The 15,245-nt window shown below is 31.7% G+C and overlaps 2 protein-coding genes across 2 annotated transcripts in view; both read right to left on the bottom strand.

Moving 5' to 3' along the window:
• Positions 1-15,245, bottom strand: part of LOC150094706 (cell adhesion molecule Dscam1-like) — a 211,049-nt gene that overhangs the window by 139,918 nt on the left and 55,886 nt on the right. The window lies entirely within an intron of this gene.
• LOC150094707 (hemicentin-1-like) overlaps positions 1-15,245 on the bottom strand; it is a 108,650-nt gene that overhangs the window by 69,945 nt on the left and 23,460 nt on the right. The window contains exons 5-13 of the mRNA XM_090411587.1: positions 14,340-14,462; positions 14,052-14,219; positions 11,992-12,270; positions 10,382-10,507; positions 10,103-10,294; positions 4,568-4,846; positions 3,673-3,795; positions 3,403-3,570; positions 392-670 (exon numbers count right to left, since the gene is read on the bottom strand). Of these exons, the coding sequence (XP_090267713.1) occupies positions 392-670; positions 3,403-3,570; positions 3,673-3,795; positions 4,568-4,846; positions 10,103-10,294; positions 10,382-10,507; positions 11,992-12,270; positions 14,052-14,219; positions 14,340-14,462 (1,737 nt within the window). The remainder of the gene's footprint in view (positions 1-391; positions 671-3,402; positions 3,571-3,672; positions 3,796-4,567; positions 4,847-10,102; positions 10,295-10,381; positions 10,508-11,991; positions 12,271-14,051; positions 14,220-14,339; positions 14,463-15,245) is intronic.

Here is a 15,245-nt window from a genome sequence, read left to right as displayed (position 1 = left end):
TCTTGTTTTCAAAGTTTATCATATACACACAAATGTCCACCAAAAATTTGAGGGTGCCTTCTTGGTTACTCTCTTATTAATCCAACATATTTCACTAGAAAAGAGCATAGAAAGTAACCAAGCCAAGGTGTTCAGAGTCAAGGGGCTCTTGCTATGCTCTTTCACTTTTAAAGTTACTGTTATTTGTTGTGAATGGTTTATGCATTCACACACACACACATGCGCACTTATTTCTACGGATAAATTTTCGGAAACCAGTTATTAAGTAGCTCAATGTTTTCTTTACATTAAGCGTAATAAAAAGAATGCGTTTCGATAATTTTTGTAAATTCTTACACAAATAAATTTTCACGGTTAAAAAGATACGAGAATAATTTATTTGTGACGTTACCTCTAATATTCAAACTAGTGGTGTAGCTGTCTCTTCTGCCACCAGAAATCACACTACAAGTATAATTACCACTGTCATCTTCTTCAACAGGATCTATAGCGATGGTAGAAATGTCGGAAAAAGACCGAATTTGTACGCGAGAGGACTGAGCGATTTCCACCCCATTTTTGTACCACTGAAAGGAAATCTTCTCTCCTGATGTAGTTGTGCACATAGCACTCACTCTCTGTCCAACTACCGAAGTACCAGGAAAGACAACTGGCTGAATTTTGAACACACCTGAAAGATAACGATTGAATAAAAGATTAAACAGGTATAGTTTAACAAAAGCATGTACTTTAATAATTGTAACATTTATTAGATATAGCATGATATAGAGGGAAGGACTGAATCTCGAACAGTTCTGGAAAAGAATGGTTTAATTAAAGCTTTAGCACGTATAGTCTATACAACATTTGATTTATTTTGGGGTACACCGTGTGGAGAGCCCCATAAGAGAGCTCCCTGTGTTATCAGGAGACAGCTGTAACCAGAATATAAAGCTCTATCATAATAACATAGTTCGCTATTGTGGTACTGTCCAGGAATTAGGACACAGCAGAAATTAACCAGACTTTTCTTTTTTCTGAATGAAGAAATTAAACTAATTTAGCCTGCAAATTTCTACTCTCGAATGAAAAAAAAATCATATATTATTATTTTTGGAAACTGTATGTAATTCTAACATTTAAGCAAAATATTTAATAAAGATATTTATGGCAGGTATTATTCTGCGCAAACAAAATAAATTATTTGAGCAAGTAATAAAAAGCCATGTTTTATATATTAAATTTTGATAACAAAATAATGTTTTGTATTAAAAATTATCAACGAAATATTACTGAATTAATTTTATCTTTTCAAAATCTTACACTTTATTAAATTCATAACGTACATAAAAATAACAATAAAAACAGTGCGCACGCACGCACACACACACACACTATTTTCATTGTATTAAAATCATTCTTCAGGTTTCACAACTTGAAAACTGAAAAATCGTTAAAATGCGTACTGACTTAGTTCGAAAAATTGTGCAGAATATAAACAATGATGATGAACAAATTATATTTTACGTTTATTTTCTATAACCAATCCAGTTATAAATAAAATAAACACTTTGCTTCTAATTTGTGCACAAAACGAAGAAGGAAAAAAGATTTTTAATTACTTAATGAACCTTGTATAACGAACAAGTGAACAGTGAATACAGAAAAAATTATTAAATGATAGATTTAAGTTTTACATAACACATTTAATACATTGGACTACAATACAGCAGTCCAATGTGACACTAAAATAGTGAAATAAATTAAATATGTAATTTTTCAAGCAAGAGCATACTTATTTTTCCTGATTATTATAAAAGCTACCACCTTTTTTTTACCCTAATATTTTATTGCACAGAAACTGCAGAATCTACTATCAATCAATTATTTCATGAAAGTGCCACACCATTACTGATTGAACTGTTATTTTATATACAGGTTTGCTTTTAATTAAAACATTATCAGCAGCATTGAAGTAGTGATTAATGTTTGCACAGGTTTGGAACCAGTGATATATTGCTCATTTGTCATAATATTATCTTCTAAATTCTTAGTCATTAAGAAAATAAGCATTAAATACAACGATGTATAAATTATACTAATAATTACGCTAACTGGTTGTATATCAATCTAAGTGCAGTAGAAATACTTATCTTGTTCATATAGTAAGTTAATAAATATTAAGAGGAATCAAAATTCAGGAATTTTGGGAAATGGTTGCATGGTAAGATTCGGTAATCAGTAAGTGTTGAAATTATTACAATTAAACAAACGTTTCAGGGAGTGGAATATTATCAAGCATATAAATTAGCAGAATATCATATAAAGCAGAATGCAACTTAATTAAAATAAGTACATCTCGTAAAATTCTAATGTGCTACATAAAGATATTAAGGATCATAACAGTAATAAGCGGAAAACATTAATTCCATATCCTCGGAAATCTACTCTCTCACACATGGATATTTATAATATATAACAAAATAAACACACGATATTATTACTAAATACTATCGTATAATATTCTCATACAACATCATGATATAGAGCATAGTGAGAATTATAAGCCATGCAAAAAATATCAATGAAATTCTAGTGTTCTGTACCTACCATTATCTTCTCCTGTACTGACTGCACACAACGCTATTACAACCGCCATTACACCAGTGAACTTGTCAGGCATATTCACAGAGATCTGAAGAATCATGTTAACTTCCAGCCTACAATACACTGAACTGAAACTGCATAATTATCATGATTAACAGTTAATTATTAACTAATATTTACTATTGAATATTGGGTTTATTCGACCATTTAAGTATCCAAATACAGAGCATGGGCGATAATAAATACACTCAACAGAGCAGCTTAAACAACTAGATTCTAAATAAAATAACTCTACTAAAGCGACCTCTATGTGATCGACAATAAACTAATAACAAGCAATTTCTCCAAAATATTTATTAGCAAGATTCAAAAACTTGTTGAGGAATTAAATGATTAAATTGCAAACAGCTTAAAATGTAAAATCAGAAACCAATTTCTTAATTCCTTTCATTAACTAATATATATTTGATTTTAAAAAAAGAAGGAATATAAAATAAATAATTCTAAGTACTTATGAACGTAACTACAGATCAACTTAACAACATTGTGATATTGACTAGAGAACATGTTACAAACTTACGGATATTGAAATTTTCTGTTCCATCAAAAGCAGCTCATCTGAGAAAATTCACACTTAGCAATGATAAATTCATTGATACGTTAACGATATTATGTAAACAAATATTTGGTACGATTATAAAGTTACAAAAATTTGCTGAATAAACTGGCTTATTGTTCATTTTTATTTAAATTGTTTAACTTATTAAGTAGTCATATTCAAATTATCGTATTTGTAAATATTTCTTATACCCTTACCGATAACTGCTATGTTTATTATTTTTGACAAAGGTTTTCCAATTCCATTAGACGCATCACAAAGGAAGACACCTTCGTCTTCTTTTGTAGCCGAATCAATGTGTAAAGTTCCATTTGATAGAGCTTTAATTCGCGTTGAAAACTGTACATCGTGAAAATCTTCATTATCTGCAACAATAATTTAACTTTATCAATAATAAGTTTATAAAATACCAATAGAGAAAAATAAACGTATTAATAGATACAATATTGTTTTCATTGTTTTCTTACTTTGAGATTTCTTCTTCCATTTTATGTCTGGTTTTGGTTTTCCAGATGATTGGCAATCGACTGATATTGTGTTGCCTAGCATAAGTTCTAAATCATTAGGACTTCGAATCCATTTTGGAGGCACTACGAAAGAAATAAACTATTTAGAACCATTTTTAGATGAATGCAGAAAACAATTCAGTATATTGGTATGCGGAAAATAAGTTTCTATAACCTTGTTTCAAAAAACGAGCTGCCTCAATGCCTCACTGCACGAAAATGCCTAAAAACACTCTTCAGTTTAGAAAGATTAAGAGTGTACGCAAAACATTATAAGTTCAAACTGACAGGTGATTAACCGATTATGAATTCAGTACATGCAGTGATAAATTTATGTACTCGTAAATTAAACATTATGAATATTTCTAAGATATATCTGATAATCTAAATATCTAAAAGTTAACTACAAATCAATAAGTTTGTATTTCAGCGAGTTAGTATTGTGAAGTTATGAAATAATATTTTTACACACACACACACACACACACACACACACACACACACACACACACACACACACACACACACACACACACACACACACACATGTAGCAGACCAAACATGAAACCTTTTCAAGACACTTCAAGTCTGATAAGTATGCCACATCGGAAGATGAAAAACTGTAACACTGAATATACTTTATTTTGAAATAATAATATTGCTTAAGGTTTGTTTGAAGGAAGAGCTTAAATTTTACTTGTAATGCAACATTTGGAGACAATATGTTTTATAATTTTAATCCTGCGTTCTTTACAGATACACTAGCAAAGGAGCTGGTGTATCTGTAAAGATACACCAGCTCCTTGCCAAATCAGGAGAATGTCATTTACAGACATATTCTGATTGCAAACTAACCTAGAATATCCAGACTTGTGGTGAAACTATCTCGCTTATGTCCGGAGGTCACGCTACACGTATAATTTCCACTGTCGTCTTCTTCAACAGGGTCTATCACAATATGCGAGAGTTCTGAGAAGGAACGAATCTGTATATGTGGGGACGAAATAACTTCGACTCCATTTTTATACCACTGAAAGGATATTTTCTCTCCAGATGTTGTCGCGCACATAGCGCTCACCCTCTGACCGACTACCGGTGTACCAGGGAAGACAACTGGCTGGATCTTGAACACACCTAAAATCACAATATAAGTACAAGTTAACACTTGTAGTCGTAAATATAATAACGCAATAAATATTAAGGTTGCTCAACAACAGAGATTTGCCATTATCTTTAATAAGGACATTGCTAGTTTCGGAAAAGAAAAATAATTCAAGGTATATAATATATTATAATAAAAATTATTATTATTATTGTTGTTGTTGTGGAAGTGGGAGGTGCTGCAGAGTTTTCGAACGAATTTTAACTTATGTATATGAGATCTGCATTACAAATAAACAAGTTGATCACAGATGACGGGACCACAGAATGAGAGTTCTAAGACAAATTAAGATGTCATCAATGAAAGAATCATATTAAAAATGAAGATATGAAGAAACGTGATATTCCTTGCACTCAGGAATGTGACAAGAGATAATCTAAGGTAGCATGGTACTTAAACTTGGAGAAAAAAGATTACCAAAACAGACATTTGCATATCGGAAATTTGATGATGATAGTGGTGATCAATATTATCAAAATTATTCTTTACAAAAGCATGCCAAACGATAGGAAAAAAATAGAGGAAGATCAAAACCTAGGTAGATTGACAGATGCAGTAAAAAGTGGATTAGAAGACAAATATAAGATCTGATAATAGTGGAGTCCTGGAAATTTGGAGAAAAACTGTTGATAGGAAGTTAGTAATAACCTAACTTTTTTTCATTTAATATTATCACGGTATCCTATACAATACCCATTCACATTGCATATCGGAAATTTGATGATGATAGTGGTGATCAAATATTATCAAAATTATTCTTTACAAAAGCATTTTAAGCGATATTTCACTATTTATAGTATTCCTTCTCCTAAATTAATATAAATATTTATTCGAACAGATACTATTTAACTAGAGTCCTCCTATTAAATTGTGATAAAATTCTAACATGAAATAATTTTCCAAAAGGACAGAAAAATATGCTTTGGGTTCGGACCTTTTAAGTATGTCTAGGGAGGGAAAAGAGAAAGTTCTATGACAAGGTCAAAAGATTGCATATCTAATTATAAGAATAGACTATGTGATAATTTATTATGCACAAACGACAGGAGCATTGGAAAAAAGGACTCGAGTTTGTTGCTTTACTGAATATGATGTGGCATAAGATTGCTGGCATTAGTGAAACCTGGCTATCAGAATCAGATATGATAACTGAGATTGAGTGTAATGGATATACTATTTTTAGGAATGACAAAACAGATTGGAGGAACACTACTAATTATATCGACTTAATACCAATTATGGTAGAAAAGCAAGAAAATAATGATGGTAAAAATGTCCCATGTAGCGGTGAGTTTGAGTCTATCTGATGTGAAGTGGAGACTAACAAAATGAAACATATATGGGGTGTTGCTACAGACCTGATGCCTCAGTTGCAGGGGAGAAGAAGTACATCGCCAAGTTAGCCTTATGGGTACCAAACGAGTGATCATTATAGGTGACTTTAATTTTTCAATCATTGATTCGGTAGATGGAAAATCTCATGATAAGGAAGAAGAGGAATTTATTGAATTGTTGCGAGACAACTTTCTCAAGCGAAAGAAGGGACTCGAGGCCATAGCATCAGAAGGAGTCTCTGTTAAGAATATGGCTATTTTACCACCCGTTGGTGACAGATCATGCTGTGCTTTCGTGATTAAAACGGGTTACATGTTGAACTACAAAGCTGGAAATTACTATCAACTTAGAAGAATACTATCTTTGGTTCCATGGGATCAGTTACTGAATGGGGAAAATGTCAGCAACGAAAGGGAATCTTTAAAAAAGTGCTTAAATTAGGCGGTATCTGAATGTATTCCTAGTTTTTGGAGAATAAATAGGTTGAGAGTGAAATGGATGTGCAGCCTTAATAAGCAAGAGATCCTCAAGAAGAAGGTGATGTGGAAAGAATATCTTGACAATAGTAGTGAGAGGAGTTATGAAATATATAACACTCAGGCCAGAAAAATAGCAAGTATTGCGCGGAAAGCTAAATCGGAATATGAAAGGAAATTGGCCATGCTGGTTAAAGGCAATCCAAAAGAATTTTATCGTTATGCCGTAAGCAAAAGAAAGAATGAATGTGAACGAATACCTTTATTGAATGCAGATAGTACTTCAGTGTCGGAAGCTAATGAGATTGTTCAGTTAATGAGTGCTCACTTTGCCAAGATATATCAGATAGGTGTACGTAACATGGTGCACAGTGCTACTGCTACATTAGATGAAGAGTTAGAGTTTCATGAAAATGAGGTTGAAGGGCTGTTGCGTAATATGGATAAGAATTATTTGTCAATAAGGTCAGATGGAATACCAGCCCGTTGGCTAAAGGCATGTTCGGCTGACTTGACTAGGCCTTTCACATGTTGTATAACTTGAAGGAATGTATCATAGTTCCATTGCAGAAGGGTGGTGCAAAAACTGATGTGTCTAACTATCAGCCTATCAGTATCTCTGGTGTGGTAGTGAAGATTTAGAGAGGCTGGTAAGAACTCGCATACAGAAATGAGTAGACAAACAAGCTATACTCTGCAAGGAGCAGCATGGGTTTACTAAGGTCATGTTTTAGCAATCTGCTCGTATTTTGTAACAATGTTACTGCAGAGTTGGATAAAGGGAAAGGATACATTACGATAATGTTGGATATTTTAAGGCATTGGATAGGATACCACACGAAAGACTGTCGCATAAACTGGAGAATATGGGATTAAAATAAAAACTGTTGACTTGGATCAGAGGATGGTTGACAGACAGATATCAAAAAAGTGGTATACAGGGGGTGCGAATCTGCCAGATTTAAGGTGACCAGTGGTGTACCTCAGGGTTCAGTTTTGGGGCCATAATTGTTCAATCTATACATTAATAGTATCAGGCAAGGGCTAACCTCAGATGTGCGATTGTTTGCCGATGATGCAAAGAGAGGCAGAGCAATCACGGATGCTACTAATATTCAGTACTTACAAAATTATTTGAATAGGCTAGAAATTTGGATAAACAAAAATGACTATCAGTTTAATATTAGTAACGTTTTAGTTATTCACTTTGGCGTAATGAGATTTCAAGCAGCATATCATATTAGCAGGGTTATGCTACAAGGGATCTTGGCGTATTGGTGGATAAGAAATTGAAGTTCAAAGGTCACATAGCAAAAGCTGCAAATACAACTAAGAGGATAATTCCGATGTTGAAACGAACCTTGATATCTAAGGATAGGGAAATAATTTTGCCTCTTTATAAAGCTTTGATAAGGCCACACCTGGATTATTGTGCGCAGATTTGGTGTCCCGGATTCCAAGGGGATAAAAAAATGTGGAAAGGGTTTAAAGAAGAGCTACAAAGATTATATCCGGATTTGGAATTACATCATGAGGACAGATTGCGAGTATGTGGATTACGGACGTAGTTAACAGGAGAATGAGGGGTGGCATGATAGAGGTCTATAAACTTTTGAATGGGTGTTATAAGATATCGTCTGATGGACGTTTTTTCGTTATATGGAAGGTGGGGAGAGAACATGGGGATATCCATGGAAGTCAAGTTTATTCACGGTCAAGAAAGGGGTAAGAGCTAGGTTTTTCTTTTAAAGAGCAGTGAGTCAGTGGAATAGTTTGCCTTTAGGGGTAGTGCATGCATCTAATAATAATAATGATAATACATCATAACCTAAAATACCGTGTGTGTGTGTGTGTGTGTGTGTGTGTGTGTGTGTGTGTGTGTGTGTGTGTGTGTGTGTGTGTGTAAATGTATTATCTAATTTCTCCTCAAATGTTTCGAGTAAACAAGATGCAAACTAATGGAAGTATCAAAATGATATTGCTTCGAAAAATAAAACATATTTTGTCTGTTATTTTCATCCGGATAACATCTTTGATACTAAAAATCAACAGTGAAATCGAAGATATTTTAATTGAAGTTTTATATAAACTATTTCTGATACTGCAGTTTCATAACAATCGTATTTTGTTTAAGAACAAGTGGCTAATAGTTTCCGATTTTTATAATGATAGGTCAGTAGATAAAAACACACGGAAAAATAAACTTTTTAAAATATAAAAAAGTCATAATACTTCCATAAAGAAAAAAAATCTCTGTCTCTCTCTTTATTCCCAAGTATATAATTGTTATGATATATATATTTGCTGAATAAGTTGTCAAGAAATCTAATGATGGAATCTGTAACTATTATAAACTGCAATATAGTTTTAGATGCTATGTTAAATAAGAAAAATATGAGTTATTATGATATCTTAAGTACTGTGAAAATGTTAAGTATACAGTTATTCTTCATATAAAGCACATATTTATAATAAGCAATTACCAATCAATGTTACCCTCAACTTAACATCGTCATAGTACTTAAGATATCACAGAAAGGCATGTTAACACTACATAGTATAGAAACAATTTCCAAATAATAGTGAGATATCAGACATACCATTATCGTCTCCGGTACTGGCTGCACACAACGCTACTAGAGCCGCCATTACACCAGTAAACTTGGCAGGCATATTCACCAAGATCAGAAGAACCTGGTTGGATTGTAGACTGCAATACACTTAATTGAAACTACATATAACTAATAAATATTATTGTAAGTAGAACTAATAAACATTATATTCACAATTGGACAGTAGATTCATTCCACTGCTCAAATATACTGTTAAAAAAGAAGTGGCGGCACCAAGTACAACCAACTCCGTTAAACAACTAGATTCCATACAAAATGATTTGACTGAAGCGACCTCTATGTAGTCGACAGTGAACTAAAACAATATCTCAGAAATAGCAAAAATCAAATTCTGCTTTGGTTAGTATTAATTAAGATTACAATGTATTATATACTAAAACTGTATTTTGTTCTTAATTATAAAATAACAGCATAAAACAAACAGTTAAAGTACATAATAAGAAATATGAATTGGCACATCATAGCTTCAATATTATATTTACTAATATACATCAATAAGCTTAAAATAAAAAACAAAATGTAATTTCTCCTAGAATTTTATGAAATGCATACCTGAAATTAAACATTAATTTAATAATACAATAACCATTAATTGGAAAATGCATTCATTGCAAAATCTCATCTCACAGAACAGAATTAACTGAATAAATTCTAGTTGTATTTATTTACAATTGGTATTTAAATTTTGTATTCCGGGGAATGATCTTCACCGAGTAAACTGAACATTTATTGTAAATTTAAGTTCAAATTATATGATAAATGAAAAGTGTTTGTCTGTCCTTACCAATTACTGCTATATTTATTATTTTGGACAACGGTTTTCCAATACCATTGGAAGCATCACAAAGAAAAACACCTTCGTCTTCTTTTGTAGCTGAATCAATGTGTAAAGTTCCATTTGGCAAAACTTTAACTCGCGTTGAAAACTGAACATCGTGGAATTCTTCGTGATCTGCAAAGATGACGATTTTGATTACTAATAATCAAAATCTTTCTAAAAGTATAAAATTATAACAATAGAAAAAATAATTAATGCATAATAAATAAAATATCGTGAACATACTTCGTGATTTTCTCTTCTTCCACTTTATTTCTGGTTTTGGTTTCCCAGATGACAGGCAGTCGGCTAATACTGTCATGCCGACCATGACTTCTAAGTCATTAGGACTGTGAATCCATTTAGGAGGCACTGTAAAAATCACACGATTAAATCTTTTTTCTATGTTTATTCGAGATTAATAATAATGGAGAATTAAAAATAATGCAACAATTAAACTTAAAAATTCTCTACTGGAAATAGGAAATTGCGTTAGACCTCTAGACACAGGCCTATATAAAACAACATGAAATGTTTAATTAAAAGAGGTTACTTAACGCCAGTAATATACACAGAACAAGTTACTACGGTAGAAATACCGTAGTAACTTGTTCTGTGAATATTAATGCAAGAAAGTTAATATGCAATTAACCACATAGTTGTATATGATAAGTCCTGCAGAGTCAAAGCAGTGCATCATTAATATTATGTACAGATTTTCGTGGACATTAAAGTATTTCGCCGAGATATGGAGGAAACAATTATTAATATTAAATATGAATATATATAATACTATACTTTCTCTTATATCTCGTATATCTAATCGATTCGCTATATTAAAGGGAGGGCCTTATCAACCAGCAGGCCTGGTTGGCTTGTAGGGAGCACACAAGTTTCAAAATCTTCAATTACAATATTTTACAATTTTCATGGGTGGGATTCATATAAAAAAGAAACATTAATTTTTTAACAATATGGAAAAGTTCCATGGAGCTCTTGAGAAAAATATCACTTGGTTGGGTGGAATTGTGATCTGTATAACAGTGATAGATTTTTCATTCAATCCTTTGAAATCTTAGCAGTGATCCCTACATGAGGGAAAAATAAAAATTAATAAATAATTAATAATAAAGCTAAATAATTAATAAATTATTTTAGCGAAGTGTTTTACTACAAATTGATATACGATAATGGTTACTTCATTTGGCGATGTGATCCGAAATCTCATAAGAGAAAACACGAAGTAAGATAATCATGTACATCGTGTGAGCTTGATTATACATTCTGTGTAGGAGACTTGAGGCCAATAAGTCAGAAATGATCATGTGGAGTACATTGACGTTTATTATTACAGGAAGTTTTGTTTAATTATTTTTCATTATACTTTTAATTAAGTGGTCTGAATGGCTAAGTGTATAGTGTCTATTTTGCTACTAATGGGTTGTAGGTTCAAATTTCATTGTGATGTATATGTTTGTGAACTTTTTGGACAGTACATGATGATGATCTCCCCGCATTTAAATCATGAAGCTTACACAACTTTCATATATTATGGAAAACCTTATTCGAGACCTGAGAATTGATACAGTTTGGCTCTCAATTCTGTGAGGGTTTCCAGTTGATTTAACCCTTAACACAATCACATATTAACACGCTATTGGGCAATCATGTTTTGTAAGTGACTATATCAAAATTAGCAAGCAGGCTTAATAAAAATGAAAAAAAGCTATCGTCTAGTATGAAATCACTCGGATTCATTTCAAAATAGCAATTGATCCACAATTACTGCTAAAAATAAAAACATAAGTTACATATTTCATTAATAATCCATGAAAAGACACATGAGTGCAACTCACCTAGAATATTTAGGCGTGTGGTGAAACTGTCTCGCTTATCACCAGAAGTTACACTGCACGTATAATTACCACTGTCATCTTCTTCAACAGGATCTATCACAATATTTGAAAGATCTGAATAAGAGCGAATTTGAATACGAGAAGACTGAGTGATTTCAACTCCGTTTTTAAACCACTGAAAGTTGATTTTCTCTCCTGATGTTGTTGAACACACGGCACTCACTCGCTGGCCAAGTACAGAATTACTAGGAAAGATAACAGGCTGGATTTTGAATATACCTGGAAATTATAGTTCAATCTATTTAGTTTTGTAATAGTCAAAAACCAACTAGAAAAAAAAATGGTAAGAATTTATCATATTTATCATGAATTTAGAATTATTATCTTGATATTTCAGCAGATAAACGAAGACCTAATATCCTCTTCTTTTAGAAGCACTGTTTAGAAACTCAAACAGAACACCATACAAAATTATTACACCTACAGTAGATGGGACAAACTTTTCTACGTAAATTCACTTTTTTAAATTAAGTAGCTTAATCCTATTCTGCATACATATTTAAAAAACCTAAAACTCTAAAGGGCATTTTCTTTTTAAGCTAACATTTTTATCAATAGAAAACTAATACAACAGAGCCATATCCAGTTGTTTACAATGCGCTGAAGAAATGCAGAGCTTCAAATTTATTAAAGCATTAGTCGTATTTTTTTTTTAAATTCTAGTCTTATTAAACCAAGTCTTGTTAAACCTGCATGAATCAAGAAATTATCCACATTTAATAACAATATCAAGTGGTAATAAGAATTAAATATTTTATGCTATTTTTATAAACTAAATATTTCGTATAATAAATATTATTATACCACATACTGTATGAGATCTTTTAATGATAGTCACGAATTTCATTTTTGGTGTTCTGCAAGCAGATCACTTATATTTAATATTTTGTTTTAAATTTTGGATAAACTAAGACAAATGTTGCATACATATGTCTTACATTTTCTATTACATGCATTTTCTAAATGTGCACTATTATTTACGCTAGGAGATGACTTCTAGTTTGCTTGCGAATGGATCATGCATCAAAATACTATACATTATTCTATATTGTTTTCAAATTCTTTCACAAATAGTAATACACATGGCATATGCATATTTTAGTCGAATTAATATTATTTAAATGGCCGCTAAATACCAAAACTGTACTCCTATTTAAAAATATTTATTTGTTATTTTAATAAGATACCACATAAAGGAAATAAGTTACTTACCATTATCGTCCCGCATATTTGCTGAACACGACGCTTGAAGAACCGCCATTATACATCCCAGTACGTAAAACATATCCAAATAGAACTGGCAGTTCATGTAGATTGTACTCTGTACACTGCAATATGCTAAACTGAAACTATATGTTAGTTGAGTCGAGGAATAGGATATATGACTATATAATACGCAATCTCTGCTGTCTTTTGCATACACAAATTCACGACAATATGGACCAACGTACACTCAGACACCGTTATAAGCTACTATTCCAACAGAGTACAGCGATTAGAGCGACCTCTATGTCCTTGGTTACAAATTAATAAAACATATTAAAATTTAAAGTAGCGCTTCTTAAAGAGTATGACAATAATAAAATAAATTAGACAAAGTGCTTAATAAACAGGATTTAAAATATAGCAAAAGATATTCACATAAATATATTAGTCAGTGTATTTTACATATAACTACATTCATCATAAATATTACTATGTATTTACATCTTCGTATATATGATAAGGAAAATGTATAATTTCTTTTCTACATTATAAAAATATCTCAGGATAATCATACCTAAAAGAAATTAAATTATTAAACATTATTTCCAGGAATGAAACTGAATTTGAATATAATTTTCAGAAATAATTAAATTATAACCTCTTACATAGTTAAAAATTATTGAACATTTCTACCATACAGGTGTTAGTGATTTATAAAGGCAGAAAAATAGTTAAGGACTGGTCATAAAAATACAACTCAATAATAGTATGATGAAAAGTATCGCATTCCTTACCAATAACTGCAATGGCAATTATTTTTGACAATGATTTTCCGATTCCGTTTGAAGCCTCACAAAGGAAAATGCCTTCGTCCTCCTTTGTAGCCAAATCAATACGCAAAGTTCCATTAGATAAAAGTTGAATGCGCGTTGAAAATTGAACATCGTGGAATTCTTCGTGAACTGTAAAGTGAATTAGGTATCAGTTCATACATGGAATACAATAATCAAACTCTGGTTAAGTGATTCTCAGACTGAAGCAAAACACGCAACAGTACCTCATTTGAACATGATATAACTTACTTAGCGATTTCTTTTTCCATTTCATTTCTGGGAGTGGTTTTCCAAATGCTCTGCAATCAACTGACAAGTGCTCACCAACCATCACTTCCAGATCATTGGGAATATGACTCCATTTCGGTGGAACTGTGAACAATAGTTAAGCTATATAAAAATTTCCGTTTAAAGCGAAAAGTAGCAATTAATTGCTCCAGAATCCAAAAAAGCTGCAGTGAATTAAAACTAAGTGTATTACAGATTATTTGACATGGAAAGCATTATCTTTCCATATCAGCAGTAACTTTATTTATTTATTTATTGTAAAGGATAAATATCTGAAGAATATACTATCAAATAAATGTACTATATTTATTTGATATTATGCATAGATACAACGTATAGATATCACAATTATTCAAGATTTTGTAAACTAGAATTATTGAACATTTCTACCATATAAAAGTAAGTCAGCGGAATTCAAATAGGGTTAGTTTTTAAAGGTATTTTTTGTCTAAAATTCGAAAACAAAATTAGAAATCATGAAATAATAATAATAAAATTAGAAAAGAAAATCAGAGTAAATAAGCATTACATGTAATAAATATACTTTACCGCACTGCACCGTATAGAAGGCCTCGAATGGTTATACAGTGCAGAGCCTAATATGATAATTTAGTGAAGCATCAGTGTCACAAACTTACAGTTTTTGACACTGATGCTTCGTACACGCGTAACACACAATAAACCCACTTTTTATGTTTGGCAACTTCGATAATAACTCTAGATTTCCAAATCTAAACACGTAGAGGGTTTGCAAAGGTTCTAAAGGTTTCACAATATAATATTCTTAACTTCAGTTAAACACATTAGGTAGAATATGCACATCCATACATCGCAGTATTAACTTTAAAAGTTTAGCAAACTATTATT

Source organism: Typopeltis vanoorti, chromosome 21, assembly GCF_054136105.1.
Source record: "Typopeltis vanoorti isolate ZY-2024b chromosome 21, IOZ_Tvanoo_1.0, whole genome shotgun sequence".
Taxonomy (NCBI): domain Eukaryota; kingdom Metazoa; phylum Arthropoda; class Arachnida; order Uropygi; family Thelyphonidae; genus Typopeltis; species Typopeltis vanoorti.
Note: the sequence above shows the minus strand (reverse complement) of the source record. Positions and strands in the feature narration are given on the sequence as shown.